Source organism: Heterostelium album (genome assembly GCF_000004825.1).
Source record: "Heterostelium album PN500 unplaced genomic scaffold PPL_scaffold2, whole genome shotgun sequence".
Taxonomy (NCBI): Eukaryota; Evosea; class Eumycetozoa; order Acytosteliales; family Acytosteliaceae; genus Heterostelium; species Heterostelium album.
Window position 1 is genome coordinate 2,124,816 of NW_008805064.1, and position 18,104 is coordinate 2,142,919.

At 31.0% G+C, this 18,104-nt stretch overlaps 4 protein-coding genes across 4 annotated transcripts; 2 read left to right on the forward strand and 2 right to left on the reverse strand.

The window, feature by feature from the left end:
• Positions 1 to 35: 35 nt before the first annotated feature.
• PPL_02137 (calcium-binding EGF-like domain-containing protein) lies at positions 36 to 4,676 on the reverse strand (the record flags this gene model as incomplete). Its single annotated transcript, XM_020573130.1, has 9 exons — positions 36 to 925; positions 995 to 1,792; positions 1,865 to 2,266; positions 2,346 to 2,693; positions 2,761 to 3,057; positions 3,144 to 3,455; positions 3,523 to 3,816; positions 3,895 to 4,221; positions 4,286 to 4,676. The coding sequence occupies 9 exons, from the start codon at positions 4,674 to 4,676 to the stop codon at positions 36 to 38; spliced, it is 4,059 nt and encodes a 1,352-aa protein (XP_020437247.1).
• Positions 4,677 to 5,307: 631 nt separating this feature from the next.
• Positions 5,308 to 7,351, forward strand: PPL_02138 (E3 ubiquitin-protein ligase; the record flags this gene model as incomplete). Its single annotated transcript, XM_020573131.1, has 6 exons — positions 5,308 to 5,401; positions 5,482 to 6,296; positions 6,375 to 6,719; positions 6,804 to 6,883; positions 7,232 to 7,263; positions 7,329 to 7,351. 6 exons carry the CDS (start codon positions 5,308 to 5,310, stop codon positions 7,349 to 7,351), a joined length of 1,389 nt encoding a protein of 462 aa, XP_020437248.1.
• A 103-nt stretch (positions 7,352 to 7,454) lies between these two features.
• eftud1 (elongation factor Tu domain-containing protein) lies at positions 7,455 to 11,703 on the forward strand (the record flags this gene model as incomplete). Its single annotated transcript, XM_020573132.1, has 6 exons — positions 7,455 to 7,520; positions 7,611 to 7,649; positions 8,078 to 8,174; positions 8,260 to 8,973; positions 9,068 to 9,239; positions 9,330 to 11,703. 6 exons carry the CDS (start codon positions 7,455 to 7,457, stop codon positions 11,701 to 11,703), a joined length of 3,462 nt encoding a protein of 1,153 aa, XP_020437249.1.
• Positions 11,704 to 12,438: 735 nt separating this feature from the next.
• PPL_02140 (uncharacterized protein) lies at positions 12,439 to 17,832 on the reverse strand (the record flags this gene model as incomplete). The annotated part of the gene is made up of 9 exons (XM_020573133.1): positions 12,439 to 15,154; positions 15,227 to 15,435; positions 15,511 to 15,592; positions 15,693 to 15,790; positions 15,863 to 16,005; positions 16,487 to 16,715; positions 16,881 to 17,465; positions 17,534 to 17,654; positions 17,729 to 17,832. 9 exons carry the CDS (start codon positions 17,830 to 17,832, stop codon positions 12,439 to 12,441), a joined length of 4,287 nt encoding a protein of 1,428 aa, XP_020437250.1.
• Between the last annotated feature and the right edge of the window lie 272 nt (positions 17,833 to 18,104).

Genomic DNA, 18,104 nt, shown 5'->3' on the forward strand with positions numbered 1-18,104 from the left:
AATGGTATTCGATTTTAAAACCTATCTAAATAATATTATAAATTTTTATTGTTCTCTGTTTGTAATTTCTTTTTCATTCTGATTTCTTGTTTTCTGAATTTCTTTTTCTTTGCTAAAAAGAATGTTGTTGCAATTACAATACTCACAAATACAACAATTCCAACAACAATTCCTGCAATAGCTCCATTTGATAATCGATTCTTCTTTGAACAAATCAAGTCAGATGTATCACTTGAATCAACATCAATGAGATTTGAAAAGTCAGGATCCAAATCGACTGAGAATAAATAATTTGGAATGGTGATTCCAACGATTGCTGATCGAATTTGATTGGTATTTGATGATTTGGTGTCATCTTGGTCAATGATTACATTCCGAATTGGTGTTACTGTGTAATCGATGACTGCATCAGATAAGAATCGACCATAAAGACTTTGATCATCAATATTCAATTTGATCCATTCGACAGATCCACCAGAAACACCAACTCCAGATGATGAACATGAATCTGATGAATCTGTTTCAATCGATGATTTCATCAAGATCTGCAAGAAATTCAATGGATTATCGAATTTATATGAATTCAAGTTCATTGTAAACTTGATTGTTGATTGTGGAATGTAAAGATTGTGATTGGCAAATGTGATGTTTGTTGATTGTTTGAAATATTCAATCGAAACATTGAGGAATGTTGTTGTTTGATTGAGTTGTGTTGAATAGAAATACTTTGGATTCGATGTTGGTGTTGTTAAATCTGTGAAATTCCAATTGCTGATGTTGAATTGTTTGACAATATTCATTGTATCATCAAGTTCTCTGACACCGATGATTTCAATAGATGTTGTAATCAATGATCCTGATTCTGTAATATTGGTTCCTGTGACTGGTTCTGGATTGGCAGGAGGTGTCGGAATAATAATAATCTCTGTTTTTGAATAAAATAATAAAGTTAAAATTTAAATATATTTAATTAAATATATAATAATTAACTTACTTGAAGAACATGATGGACCATACCAAGGTAATTGACATTGACAAATTGAATTGATACAATTTCCATTATTATTACACTCTGGTGTACCTGGACACTTTTGTGGAGCTGTTGATGTTGGTGTTGATGTTGGATTTGGAAGTGAAACTTTCTTGACTGGAATAATGAATGGATTTGAAAATATATTATTTCTGATCACTCTGACTGTCACGAAATCCGTTGTGATTTGTTTGATGTTGTTGAATTGCAAAATGATTCCAGAATGGAAATTTAAATTCATATCTTCAAATCCATTTCCATAATCGATTTGTGAAAGCATGGAGTTGTTTGTGAGTCCAAATGCACGTCCATAGATTGTAAGTGAACCTCCTCGACTGGTAAGATCTGATGAACTCTCGATGATTGGTGTATTAAATGTAAATGATCTTTGAATCAGGTATGGTAAGCTTAAATCCTTTAAATCCATTGAATTATAAGCTCTCATGTTCAAGAAATTATCATAAATTGAATAGACACTGACAAAGATATTATTCAAACCAAATCCATATGGAAGTTGAGCTTTTCCATAAAAGTAATAATATCCATCACCAGATGTTGTCTTGAAAATCGAATTAATTTCCATATAGTTGGCATTCTCTGATGTTAAACGAATGAATGGTGTGTGTCGAATTGAAACACCTGATCCTGTAATATTTTCAAAAAGTATAATATTAAATTCAACCGTTCTGATTGGAGATCCAACATCAACATTTGGTGAAATAATTAAATTTGAAAGAATTGGTGCTTCTATATCTTTAAGGTCTAGATATGTATATTTTGGGAAAAAGTATTAATATTCAACAATGATAATAATATTATTAAAAAGATAATTACCAGATGTAGAAACGACAGATAATCTTAATTGTTGTTCTTTTGGAGTTCCATAAATTAACATGAGAGGTGGTGTTGGAAACTGTAACTTTCCGATTGTACTTAAAAGTGTGATATTTGACATTATAAATGTTTGTGAAAGTGTATTGCTGTTGATTGTAAAGTTGATTCGATAGACTCCATCGGTTGGTCCACCAGATATTCTGTTGGATGAGTTGAATAGAATGATATAAGGAAGTAAATCGAAATTTGAAAGAACATAAAGACTTCCATTTGTGAATCCATATGGATCTGTGATATTTAAATCCCATCCAAGAGTATAACTTGTGTTTGGAAGTAATGTTAAATTGAGAGCTGTTAAACTATTTATATCTGTAATTTGTGGTGATAAATAAATTCCTCCACCTTTTGATTAAAAAATAATTTATAATATTAGAATAAAATGTTATATTCATACAAACGATTTAAATAAAAAAAGACTTACTTGATTTAGATATATTCAAAGTTGCATTTTGACCAATAACCGATTGTAATATATAGTTTGGAAAATTTAAAGAAAAAATTTGATTAAAATCTATACTAAATTGTTGTGATCCCATCATCATATCTCTCTGTAATTGAATATCAATTTCAAACAATTGTAAACTCGTGTTATAAGATCCTTTCCAATATATTCTGGGTCCTGATAAAGAAGTAAAACTAATGGATGGTGTCAAGTTCTCCAATGGAATCGAGAAGTTCAAATACAATTTAATATCCAATGCACTTGTTGTCAAATCGATATTGTTTGGAATGAATTCAAAGTATGTTATATTCATGTATATATTTGAGTCTAATTTGATATTAGTTGGAATAAATGTAATAACCATAATCTTTGATATTTGAATGAATTTACTTACATAAATTTTTGTATACTGGAATTTCTGGAAGAATATCACCTCTCTTATTATAAGGTAATGCTGCATAGAAAGTGATACTTTGATAGTTTGTGTTGAAAATTGTTATTGCAAAACCTTTAAACGACAAAGGGAAGATTTCTATTTCATATGTACCATTATATTGATCTCCATCGATGAGGTTGTTTGATGCAATTAATATTCTACCACCAATATTGATTGACAAAACTGCATAGTTTGATAAAATCCTTATTCTAACCAAAACAGTAAATACAGAAACAATCTTGAAATCAATTAAATCTATTTCATATACTATATAACCATTTTCATAGATAAACTGTTATTTAATATATTAAAAAAATTAAATATTTAAAATAAATACTTACATTGTGGAATTTGATTGTTCATTATGGGAACTAAGTTTGCATTTGTCCCAAATTTTGAATCCAATGAGCCAAAGAAAGCAGTTTCAGATATTGTTGATTGAATGAAAGGTGTTTCCAATTTATAAATATATTTTCCATTTATACTGCCGTATGGACACCAATTGCTCATAGTTAAGGGAATCGGTCCGAATGTGAGAGTACTCTGAAAATTAAATAGATAAGTTGAATTATAGGTGTATGTCATAAAGAAAGTGTTTGTTGTTGAATCTATATTCCAATAACTAGAATTGTAGGAAATACCAGAAGACAATTCTATATTTTTAAGAACTGTTAGAAATACTAAAATTTTAAGAAAAATAATAATCTTTCAATCTCTTACCAAATTGTGTGAATGAATAAATATACGTATCATTAAGAATGGATGAAACATTGTCAACTATATAAATAGGAAGAGTCGATATTGTAGATTGAATTGGTAGGAAACCAGTATATATTGTTAAAGTTTCATTATTAAATACTCTAAGAGTACGTAAGTTACCATATAATCTTGAATTAAATTTGGTAAATGACATAAAAAAATAAGCTGGTAATGTTTCTAAAAGTTGACTCTGAATATAACTTCCACCAGGTGCTGGGTATGTTTGAAAAGATTGAAGAACTGATGTTGTTGGTTCTTTTTTTAAAAAACAAAATTGATATTAGTATTAAAAAAGTGAACAAAAGAATAAACTTTTTTGGAGTGAATACATACCGTGAGGATAAAAATTAAGAATTGTAATATTGAAAGATGATTTTGAAATAGGGAATGAAATTTGAACATTGATCGTATCATCTTCAAAAACCATGTTTTCGTTGATGGTAATGGTCATTATATAGGAATTTGAATCTCTGGCTAGCCATCTTCTTATTCCACAGTTGAAAGGTCCATTTGTAACACATCTACTATCATAGAAGAAATCAGAGAATGTTAAATAGATAGAGGTATCGAAATTGAATTGAAAGGCTTGTACAATGCCATTATTTTCATCATAAGTTGGTGCTCCTTGAGAAACAATACTAAATTGATTTATAGAGGATGCTAGAAATTGATAGATTAATTAATAAAATTTCTTTTATTATTTATATTATTATTAATAACTCACCTTTACATTGGATTGGAAATATAAAGTATGTTTCATTTGGAAAATTTGGTATAGATGATCTTGATAGGCGTACTGTTGCATTGTAATCTCCTTCTGTAATGTTGATCAAGTTCAGTTGGAAAACAAACATTTGACTATCTCCATTTCGGTAGGCATCTAATTTCTGAAATACGGTAGTAGATACAGAAGATTCGATTGTGAAATCTGAATAGTTTATCAAGAAACTACTTTCAACTGATATACTGAGAGCTGTTGAACATACTCCTGTTTTCGGTGAAACGATATTTGGATTTTGAACTACAACTTTCTTGATAGTAGATGCATCTATACTATCAATAATATTTAAAATAAATACATAAAATATAATTATATTTAAACTAAACCTATACATTTTATTATATTATCTATTTTTATAAAAAAAAATTTTATTATTAATTGACACTGATGATTTCTCTGTTACCATTAGTAAACACTTTACACTTTTTCAAGATTTCTTTATTGATATCATGATTATTAAAGATATGATATAGAGCATATCTACGGACTGTCTAGATATCGAATTCTTAAAAAATTGATAAATAAAAGATCATCATTAGGGGTTAGTATAAAAATCATGATTTTCTAAAAAAAAAAAATCTCATTTAATCATGTGGTTATAAATAATTGAATTAGTTTACTAAAAATTGATTTATTTTTTATAATTATAAAACTAATGATTGCAAACATAATAAAATGATTATCATTTAAATAATATTTGGATTGTTATTTTATTTATTTCCTAATTTTTTAATTATTGTTGTTTTTCACAAGAATGTGTTTTTTTATTCCTTGTTTATTTTTGTTGTGAAAAAAAAATAAATGTTTGATGTCTGATCTTTTTTTTTCACCACACTATTAAAAAGTGAAACTTTAAGTTTTGTAATTTTGCAATTAATAATACTCTTATACAAAAAAATTAAAGTAGTTGTATATATTTTTAAAAAACATACTTAAAGAAAATAGAGTAATCATAAAGTCAACAAATGGATGAAATCTTAGGATTTTTAAACAATTACATTTATACCAATGATGTTCTATCAAATAACTTTACTATTAGAACTCTGTTAGATGCATTTGGTAAACATTTTAATATATATTTAATTTATTTTATTTTATTAATTTTTAAGTAAAATATTTTTCTTTTTTTTTTTCTTTAGAAAATGACCAAAGACAATACCTAGGATTGAAATCATATGTCGATAGTTTAAATGATGACACATTGGCAGATACTGTGGAGGAATTAGAGAAATATATTGCAAAAGAATTGATTAATCCAGAGGAACAACTAAAAAGAAAAGATAAATATATTTATCATTCTGATCATCATCATCACCATTTCAACAAAACGCCAATCAACAAATTAGATGAAATTAAGAATAATAATAGTATTAATGAAAATGATCTATCTATAGATTGGAATAATGCTAGTTTTGATGTAAATAGTTGTAAAATAGATAAGAATAAGAAAAACAATAATAGTAATAATAACAACAATTATAATAGTAATAAAAAAATGAATAAAGAAAGTAGAAGAGAAAAAGAGGTTGGATATATTTCATATGATGACAATGATGAAATCATTCCTTATATAGATAATGATGAAGATAGTGATGACACTTCATATGTAAAAGATAATAATGATTATAATGATAGTGTAGATCAGATCATTCATTTTATAGAAGATTCAGATAGTAGCTCCGATGATGATATAATTCATTTTATTGCTTCAGACGACGAAGATGATCCATTACAGAATGAAGAGTATCTAAGAATTATCAATGAAGAAAATGAGAATGCAAGGGCTATCAATGAATTCTATGAAGAGAATGCAACCACCGAATGCATCATTTGTACCAATGACTATGATAAATACAACATGTATAAACTTGAAAATTGCGATCATTCTTTTTGTTATGATTGTATTAGAAATCACATCAAAGCAAAAGTAGATATTGGTCAATATAATATTAAAGTAAGTTGTACTTTATTTATTTCAATTGAATGATATTAATTTTAATGTTTTATCTATTTTTGTTATTAATATGTATAGTGTCCAGATCCAGAATGTAAGAAGGAAATTCATCAGGTTGAAGTTCAAGTGTTGTTTGGTGATGAGATAGCCAATAAGTTTGCATCTTTTAATTTGAATCAATTGATCACCAGTAGTGAAGAATTCTTTGAACGCTGTCCAAATGAAAATTGTAACTACGTTGCCTACAACGATGAAGATATTGCTGAGTTTGACTGTCCTATGTGCAAAAAGCACTTTTGTCTCAAGTGTAAAATTCCATATCACACTGGTTCCACATGCGAAAAGTATCAAGAGTGGAAAAAAGACAACACCAACGGTGATGATAAATTAAATCGACTTGTAAAAGAGAAAAATTTTAAAATTGTAAGTATTTAATAATTTTTTATTGATTAACGATAATTCAATTAATTGGAAAACTAATTTATTGTATTCAAAAAATAAATTTAGTGTATAAATCCAAAATGTAAGGCAATTGTTGAGAAGGCTCAAGGATGTAATCATATGACATGTAGATGTGGTACACAATTGTAAGTACATTATAATCAATAACTATTTTCTTTTCTTATCATTTCAAATTTTAAATTAATTATTATCTTGTTTGTAAAATAGTTGCTATAGATGTGGTGGTGCATATCCATGTAACAACATACAATGTTCAAAATGAATGAATATTTAATGTTTAATGTTTATTTTCATTTTCAACCATTAATAAATTGATCAATAGAATAATTGACTTTATTTATCAATTTATTAATGGTTTATTTATATAATATTAAATAATATTTTATTTATCAATTTATTAATGCTAATAGGCTAGTTATTAGAATTTAGTAATTCGTCATCAACATCCTCATATTCATAATTATATTTTTAAGTCTCAAACCAATAAATCAGTTGAAAATTAAATGTATTTAAGTTTGTTATTAGTTTTATTAAATGGTATACCATATGTTAACATATTTTTAATTTTAGCAGTTTATAAATTTTATCTCTAAATTTAAAAGTACATTTCCAATTCTTCTAGTAGAAAACTTTAGGAACAAATAAACAAGTTAGAAGATGATGAAGTGTAGAAAATGTGATGCTATCCATCAGAGAATGACCTGTGATCAGTACGTAGACATGAAATTTGAAGAATACTGTTCAACAATGAATTTTAAAAAGGTATGTAAAAAAAAAAACAAATTATATTATTATTTCTTATTTATCTATATTTTTTATTTTGAAAGTGTCCATCATGTAAAATAACTATAGAAAAAGTTTCTGGGTGTAATCAAGTTGTATGCTTTATATGTAAATCTGATTTGTAAGTTTTTTTAAAAAAACAAAATATATTTAAATAATCTTTACTTATACTTTAAAATATAAAAAAAGTAAATATAATTTAGTTTAATATATTATAAAAGGAAAATTTCAATTCTTTAATAATTCCTGTATTTTTATGAAAAAAAATAAAGAGTTTAAAATAACTAAATAAAAAAGGATAATTTTTAAAAAAATTAAAAAAAAAAATAAAAAATCAACTTCGTCAAAACGACAACAAAATTTTTGATTAGATTAATATAACTTTACTTGATTGATATTTTTAATTAGAATCAAACGATCAAAGTTTAGTACACTTAAATAACAACAATATATAAAATAGATAATATTATAATTCATTAAAAGAAAGAAAAAAAGAAAGAAAGAAAAATAAGTAAATAAAAGTAATAAAAGTAAAGATGCCTTTTTCAAATATATCACCTGCATTATTATCTTCATTACAATCATTTACATCTAATATAAGAAATATTTGTGTATTGGCACATGTTGATCATGGTATGTTAAAATATTAATATATATGTATTTATAATATGATCAATAATTGAAACTAACTAAACACTTACTACATTATAATGTAAAGGTAAAACAACATTGTCAGATTGTTTAATTTCATCGAATGGTATCATATCACAACATATGGCAGGAAAGCTAAGATATCTTGATTTTCTCGAGGATGAACAGGAACGTGAGATCACAATGAAAGCAAGCTCAATCTCATTGCTCTATCAGGAGGAACAAAAGAACTACTTGGTGAATCTAATCGATTCGCCAGGTCACGTCGATTTCTCGAGTGAAGTGTCTACCGCAGTGAGAATTACAGACGGTGCATTGGTGCTGGTCGATGCCATCGAGGGTGTCTGCATCCAGACACACGCAGTGCTGCGACAGGCCTATCAAGAACGTGTCAGACCGTGTTTGGTCATCAACAAGATCGATCGTCTCATCACAGAGGTCAATATGACACCGCTCGAAGCATACCAACACATTAAAAAAGTGATCGAACAGGTCAACGCTATCACAGGTACACTCAGCTCAGAGGAGATCATTCTCAAAGAGATATTCGAACATGAACAACAAGGAAAAGAGACAACCGCTGAAGATTCAGCATCATCTACTTCGTCAGACTCTCAAAACAACGAAACAACAAACAACAACGATATCGTAGAGGAAGCCGATCTCGAAACCATCGGTTCCGAATATCATTTCTCGCCAGAGAAAGGAAATGTTGCATTCACAACTGCATTAGATGGATGGGGATTTACAATTAATCAATTTGTTGATCTTTGTCATAAAAGTATGTAAATTAAGAATCTTATTCTTTATTTTTTTTGGTGACTATATTACCAATTGGTATCTAACTAACACTTTGAAAACCTACTTTTATTTAGAAACTGGAATTAAAAAGACAATCTTATCTAAAACATTATGGGGAGATTATTACTATCATCCAAAGGATAAGAAAATCTATAAATCACCAAGAGGTAATCTTACACCAATGTTTGTTACATTCATTTTGAATTCTGTTTGGGAATTACATAAATGTGTTACTCCAGATTACATGTAAGTTGTTAGAACAAAGATTTTGGCGAATGTATCATCCATCTGTATGCAACAAAATACTCATTTGTTTTTACTTTAATAATAATATAGTGATAGAGATAGAGTAGATAAAATTATACAAGTTTTAAATATAAAAGTACATCATAGAGATTTAGCATCGAAAGATCCAAAGGTTGTTTTGCAGGCATTATTACAGTCGTGGTTACCTCTGTCTGATGCTGTGTTATCGATGGTTGTACAGTGCTTGCCTAATCCAATCGATGGACAACAGAGAAGAATGGAGCGTATTTTCAAACCGGTATCATCACCTAATGTACCGGTGGAGATGAAAGAGAAACAACAACAGCTGCTGAGAGATACCAAAGATTGTAAGTCTGATGATACCTCAGAGGTTGTTGCCTACGTCGCCAAAGTGTTTGTATCGGACGAGAAGCGTGGTGTCTCTACAAACACACATCGTCCAGTGCCACCAAGACGTGTACAACCATCGGCAGTTCCACTGGCACAACGTATGGCACAAGCATCTCTAAATGAAAATAGCGAACAAAAATCATCTGAACAGCAACCACCAACACCAACTCAACCAACTCAACCAACAACACAAATTTCAAAACCATTAGTACGCAGTCCATTACAATCAATGAATAGAAACGTTGGAAGTGATGATAGTGGTGAATTTGTTGCTGTTGTCAGAGTTTTCAGTGGTACTTTAAAGAAAGGACAAAAAGTATTTATCATGGGTCCAAGATTCGATCCTTTGAATCCAACTCACGATGTCATTGAAATTGAAATCACTCATTTGTATCTGCTTATGGGCAGAAGTTTGGAACCGATCGAAGCTGTGCCCGCTGGTAATGTATGTGGTGTCGGTGGTGAAGTAGGTAACCTCGTTCTAAAGTCTGCTACAATCTCTACCACTCTCCAATGCCCTCCATTGGTAAGCATGATGTTTGTCTCATCACCAATCGTTAAGGTTGCAATCGAGCCAGAGAATATCTTGGATATGCCAAAGTTGGTTCACGGTTTGAAGATGTTGAATCAAGCCGATCCACTGGTGGAAGTCTACGTACAAGAGAGTGGTGAACATGTTATTGTAGCAAGTGGTGAGCTGCATCTTGAGCGTTGTATCCGTGACCTAAAAGAGATCTTTGCTAAAATCAATGTCAATGTGTCTTCGCCAATCGTGCCTTTCCGTGAGACAATCATTTTGGATGCCAACAAGTCACCTGTCATTACATCGGCAAACAGCAGTGACAACCGTTCAGAGTTAATCGTTCAACCAACTGCCAATAGAATGGTCAGAGTCAAAGTTAGAGCTATTCCATTGCCAAAGAACATCAGTGATTTCCTCGAGAACAATACCAACACAATGAGAGATTTGTTCTTGGGTGGAAAGAAGAAGGACAAGGAATTGGAAAGTGAAAAAGGAAGTAAGAAGGAAGCTGAAGAGGTAGACAGAGAGGAATTCCAAAAGAAACTACTTGAGGAGTTCACCAAGGCCGGTGAAAGCTGGCCAGAGGAAATTAAGAAGATCTGGGCATTCGGACCAAAACATATTGGTCCAAACTTGTTGCTCAATCACATTCCAGGCTATTGCGATAACGATTTCTGGATTCCTGCAATACAGAGAGGTGTGCAGAGTTTGAAGAAGATGAGACATAGAATGGACGAGGAAGCAGAAGACAAAAAGGAAACAAACGACCAAGAAGATCAAGAAGAAAACGAAAAAGACAGTGAACCAGCGGAAGAGACCGAATCCAACTCAGAGTCAGGTGTCACTAAGCTTTTGGAAGGAGAGGAAAAGTTCAAAAAGGTATTCGAGTTGGAAAACAGTATAGTATCCGGTTTCCAATTAGCTACATTCACAGGTCCACTTTGTGATGAGCCAATGATGGGTGTTTGTATGGTGGTCGAGGATATCGAGTTTGTTGAAGGAAAATATACCGACCAATACGGTCCAATCTCTGGACAAATTATCTCTTCGATGAAACAAGCCTGTGTACAAGCATTCCAAGTGAAACCTCAACGTCTCATGGAAGCATTGTATCTCTGTGAAATTCAAGTATCGTCTGCGGCCCTCGGTAAGATGTATTCAGTCCTGGCATCAAGAAGAGCTCAGATCATCAAAGAAGGTATGAAAGAAGGTACACCTATTTTCTGTATTCAAGCAAGACTCCCAGTTGTTGAGAGTTTCGGTTTCTCACAGCAAATTATGATCAAAACATCTGGATCGGCCAGTACTCAGCTATTTTTCGATAACTATTGGGAAACTATGGAACAAGACCCTTTCTTCCAACTTTCAACCGAAGAGGAACTTGAGGATCACGGTGTCAATGTAGCAAGTTTAGGAAACAACATCGCCAGGCAATATATGGACAAGATCAGAAAGAGAAAAGGTTTGGCAGTTGAAGAAAAATTGGTTGTACACGCCGACAAACAAAGAACTCTAAAGAAAAATAAATAAACAAACTTCCGCGGATACCCGAATGGAAGATTGTGAAATGTTGACCGTTTTTAATAGAAATAACTGTATTATGCGACATTTTGCAAGATATATTCAAATCTAGGTTTAGAATTTCAATAATGGTTTTTTATTTAATATTTGTATTTTTTGAATCTTTATTGATAACATTTTATTTGTTTATTTAAAGTTTGGTATTAAATTTTAGGAATAAGCAATTTGCCGACGATATTGTGATCAACATCTGCAATCTTTTCCTACATTCGATATTATTGTTGTCTAATAAAAAAAGGAATTGGTGAGCAATGGAATCAACATTTCCAGAGTGATCTTTTATCTTATAGAAGAGAGTTAAGGTATTTATTTCAACATTTCTTGAACATCCTATAGAGAGTGCCCTGGACAAATTTAAAAGAACTTTGTTTCCAATTTAAAATTTGTTCATTCTTAAAATTTAATAATAAACACTATTAAAATTCTTCTTGATAATATATAATTAGTAACTTTTCTTTCTTTTAAAAAAAATCATTAATTTATTAATAATAGAAGAAGTATTACATAAATATAAACACAAACTTTGTATAGATAAAATAATATTTATACTAAGACATAGGATACAATTAATGAACAATGTTTTTGCTGGACAAATAGTTCCAATTTAGAATTTTAAAAATAACAATAAAAACAATTAAAAAGTTTTGACACAAATTAATATTTATTTTAAACAATTAATCATTATTAAAACCACGATTCATTAGCCTTTTTTAAATCTTTTGCCATTTGCATGAATGAGTGTGAAGCATTTGCCATTTCTGTTGTTTTTTCTTCAAGTTCACTTATCTTCTTACCCCTTTCATTGAGTGAATTGAGAGTTTCTGCCAGTTGACTGCTGATTTCCTCTACATAGACTTTTTGTTTGGCTGTTGGGTTGTGTTGAACGGTGCAACCCTCTGAGAAAGTATCTTCAAGCTTGACTGGAGCCTTACCAAAGAAGAATTTGGCCAAAGAAGATTGTGCATCCTTTGGTTCTGGAGGAATCTTGATAGTAGGATCAAAGAATTGATAGTGATGACGCTGACTAGATGGCTGAAGGCACAGGGTGTAGTTGGAATTACTGGTATTTACAAAAATATTACCAATCAGTGTGGCGCATACTAGATTGGCTTTAGATGCTTCAGTTGTATTTGAAATGGTTGTAGAGTTCATACGGCTAAGATTTTGAAGTGTATAAAACTGAATCTGGTTTGACTGGTCAAAAGTAGCCACAAACTGTTGATCCGATCCAATATCTCTGAAAAAGAACGATTTAATAATTGGACACTTGTTCTCTACTTTTTGGAGTCTTTCATGTTGGAGAAGAGCATCATTGGAACTTGATAAAGGCGCTGAAGATGCAGAGAATAGCGACAATTGTTTAGATGGAACATTGAAAATAAATAATTCCTTATTACTACAAACCAAGAGTATAAGATCTTCTAATCTTAAAGATGGTGATGGTGGTTTCTGTTGTTGATCTTGTTGACTTGTTTGTTGTTCGGGTGAAGTGGATTGCTGTTGTTGCTGTGTTGGTTGTATTGACATATTTTCAAAAACAGGTAAATCAATAAATACATATTGAAGAGGTCTACCGTTTTTGTCTAAATAGGAAATCGATTGGATTGCCGATTGTGATGCACGGAAACTTGTAATTGGTAAAAGTGTTGGTACATCTATTGCTATGATATAACCACTTTCTGTACCGGCATGTAACACTGAGATATCTTCATTGGATCTGAATGGCATGAAACAAAGTGACAATGATGTTATAGCTGATACTTTGCCCTCTGAATCTACAAATGGTGATTTCGACATTCCTTTGAAATCAATGATTGAGCTATAAACCGTTCTGTTAATAGTAACACCAGGAACATTACTATTGTTTGTCAAAGTCAGTGTGAAATGATAGATAATACCACTGGCACTTCCAAGTACAACTCTAACACAATTCAACGATTTAAGTGGATTCAAAACAATAGAGGTAATAGCTTGAGGGAATCTCCATTCTGAAACTAATTGACAACCTGCCCATACTGGATCCGGCAATAAAAGATATACTGGCATTGGTTGAGCTTGCTGTTGTTGAGATGGTGATGTTTCTTGTGGTGGTGAAGGCTGTTGTTGCAGATTCTGTTGTTGCTGTTGTTGTTGTTGTTGTTGTTGTTGTTGTTGTTCTTGCTGTTGATTTACAGTTGAATCTGTTGTGGTTGGTGATGTTGGTTTTTCTTTTGTTTCTTGACTAATTGCTGTTGAATTTGATGTCGAAAGCTCGTTATTGGCTGGAGCAATTGACGAATTGGATGAGGATAAAGGTGTTGGATATAGAGATTTCTCTATTCTTCTTGGAATATTGGACATGTTATACAGTTGTACTTGACCATCTGCAAAACTAATGACAAGGACAAGGTTGACAATGGAGAATGACATTGCCACTGGATTGGCGGGTATTCCATCGAGTTTACCAAGTAGTTGGTAGGATTTTGGATCGGTGAAATCCCAGAATTTGATGGTCTGATCGGCGTGGAGTGTAATCATCAGTTGGAATATACGACTCTGTTTTATGTTACCTCCAACCACCGGTGATTTACCACTAGCTTGCGATTGGAATGCCTCTACAAGTAGATCTTTGATACTCGATTCACACTCGTAACACTCTGCAATCAGTGGTGGACTTGTCGTCAACATATTCTTGAGGTTGAGCTCGTCGAGTGGTGATGGCAACATGATATTATCAAACTTGTAGTGAATCACTTCATTCTTGGATAGCACCATGATTGACTGCAACTCTTTAACCGACGGATAAGGCAAATCAATGATCGGTACGAACGAAGTGATATTCTGGCATACTTGAGACACACCAAGTTTCTGAATTTCCTTGTAACTCTCGCCTTTGATCATTACCAAACAAGCAGATGAATGGAAGTATCCTTTGAATAGTATAATCTTTTTATCCTTAGTATAAACTAATTCCAATTGATCTATAGAAACTCTTTCATTAGTTTTACAACTATTATTATTATTGTTGCTGTTGTTATTGATATTGTTAGTTGTTGTTGTTGTTGATTCATTTGTTTCAGCAACAGTAGGGGTTGTATTATTCAATCCAATAGGTTTGAATATCAACATAGGTTGTTGCTTCGGATAGTCTACCATGAATACACAACCATCAAAGAATCCACAAACAAACTTACTACCCTTTCTACTCCAAACAACTTTAGTAACGAATGACTTGAACTGATTGAATATCTTATCTACTTTTCTCGATTCATTGTTCCATGATACTATGATACCATTGGAATATCCAATCAATAAGATATTGTTATCAGATGGACAAATATCAATTGCACTTGGATAAATTGGTGGTTGTTGTTGTTGCTGTTGTTGCTGTTGTTGTTGTTGTCTTTGTGGAAATACATGACTATTATTATTTATAATTAAATTAAATTAATATATCGATATTAATACCACAAGCTAATATATATTAACTTACTCTATTGTAATTTTATAGGATGATAGGAAATGAGATACTATATTGTAGACTTGAATGATACCAGTCTCATCACCAATATAAATAAAGTTACAACCAAAACTGTAGCCAATCGATGTAATTCTACTCTTGAAATTCAATATATTGACCATCTTTAACTCTTGATAATTCCATTTTTCAATTGAATTTGATGTAACTACAAGTATATTTGGCTATAATTATAATTAGTTAAATATTTCTGATCAGTCGAAATAACTCTGTCGTTTCTCTAATAATTAAATATTTACATTATCAATTAGAAATATTAACTTTAAAACAGCTGTATTGGCATCCGATTTAAAATGACATTCCATTCCATTCTGACCAAAACTAGTTTTGGTATAAATATTAATTAATATTAATTTAAGCTATTAATAAGCTTTAAAACTACAGAATAATACAATCTTAAGGGGGTTCATGATATATTTACATTTTAACTAATCCATTGTTGAATCCAACAGCCAATAATCTTTGAACACAATCATAGTGTATTGAAGTTGCATTCTCATACAATCCACAATGATATGGCTAGATATATATATATATAATTAGTACTAAAATATGATAATAGTTGAAATGATATCTTTCGTGAATAAATACATTGAAATCATATCTTTGACCAAATGTTGACTTTGAAGGTGAAGACGTAGCAGATGACGGTGACGAATTGGGTGAAGGTGATGAATCACCTTTAACTAGTTTCTTTATTGAATTAAATATAGACATTATAAAAAACTTAAAAACTACAAAAATAAATAATGAATGTAAAAAATAACTATTAATATAAAAAATAAAAATGTATTAAGAAGTTGTTCTATGAGAAAAAATGATACCCCACTACCACCACATCATCAACCAACTAAACCCACAGATCAAAAAAAAAAAAAAAAAAGTAAAAGAAGTTTGTTGTATTTTTTTTTTCTTTTAAATAAAGTGGCTGTACACAACAACAATATAATTACTTGACTATTATGAGCACAAGCCTTGCGCAGATGAAGCAAGAGAGAACAGATTTACAAAAAGTGCAGCAGTCTTTTTACTCGACCATTGAAGATCATCAAATTAATACACAGAATAGAAAAGAAAGGGATGAGTACAGCAACAACCGGATTTGTATTACAATATTGTTATTATTACATTGAGATTATTTATTTATTTATCCATTCATTTTGATTTGTATTGTTTTGTCTTTTTAAATAAATATATTCTCTTGGAATGATATACCTTCGATTGTTTCATCACGACATAATCTCTCTAGTTTCTCACATTGTAAAAGCTTCTCTTTGGCAAGATTGAGTGAGATTTGCTGTAGTTTGGAGAGGTGGAATGCCGTTATGGAACCACCGACCTCCTTGATGAGGTTCAAAATCTCCTGTGCAACTTGATCGTCGCTTTCATCTTTTGATTGGACAACCATCACACCGGAATCAAACTTGCGCAGTCGCACCGGTAGCTCGAGTTGTTCAAACAGCAGACAGGCACGGTAAAGATCGTCGGGTGATATCAGCTCGATGCCACGCGCACGATTGAACAGACAGTAGAGGTCTGCCAATGTGATCATACCACTCGAGAGACTACCGACACCGGTGCCTTTCGACGTCAGAATCTGCTTGCTTACCAGCCATTCCGAGAGTTGTTTCGATAGCTCTGTGTGGTAGTGTGATTTCGCTGTCTTCTTGGTTACCGGCACGGCAATACCCATCTCGACGAGGAACTGTCGCAGTGTGTCTTCGTCGCTACTGTTTGAACCGGCTTGTTGTTGTCGATCGATTGTCGCTTTCAATTGACTGGAGAGTGTAACCATCTCCTTTGCTTTATCCATGAGTGCACCCAAGTCAGCGAATGCTTCGGTCAGTGCTTTGTCGGTTGCTTCTTGTCGTTGATTCATCTGTTTGATTAATCCACTGATTCCAGCATTGGAAGTATCGAAATTTGTGTTTACATTGTTTGTTGGTTTGTTATTATTATTATTAAAGAGTGGACTTGATTGTTGTTGTTGTTGTTGTTGCATCTGTTTCTGTTGTTGAAGTTGTTGTTGCTGTAGTCTTTTAGCTTCTTGTGATTCAAACAACAATTGTTTATATAACCTGTAGAATTCATCTCTTTTCGTTGTACCTGAATGAAATGATAACTTTATATGTTTACTATTCCTGCATAGAACCGATAACTTTGGTGATGATCCCATACTAAGAAATCCTGCATTCTATATAAAGTTTATTTGTTTTAGTTACAATGATAATAGTCATAATCATCATGATATTGAGTACATACAATAGATTCTACAGAAACAACAGAATCATGAAATAAACCAATTGAAACATTACTGTTATACCAAATGATTCTAACTGATGTTATAGATATTGTTCCTTTTTGATAATTTGTAAGTTGATCTCTATTGTTATTAAATTAATCATTAATAATGTTTTTGTTTTATGAACATAGTTTTATTTATATATTAAAACATACCCTTCATATATTGATACATTCTCAACGCTTAATACTATTGATTCATTTTCAAATAAAGTAGGTTGTTTTTTAACATTTAATTGTGCTGAATGAAATGCTTCCATTTATCTATATACTATATTCTAAACTATAATAATGCAGTTCATTTAATTAAATTCAATAATTTGATTAAATTTTAGATTTTTTTTTTAAAAAGTTGTTTAAAAAAAAAGCAATATTTAATTAATTTAACTCATAATCAAAGAATTCTAATAATAAAGATAAACATTACACCGAGATATTGTTGTTGTTTTCACACCACCACCACCACCACCTAATATAGTTCACCTTTTCAACATCAACCTCACACAATCATATTAATTTGCAAAACAATTTA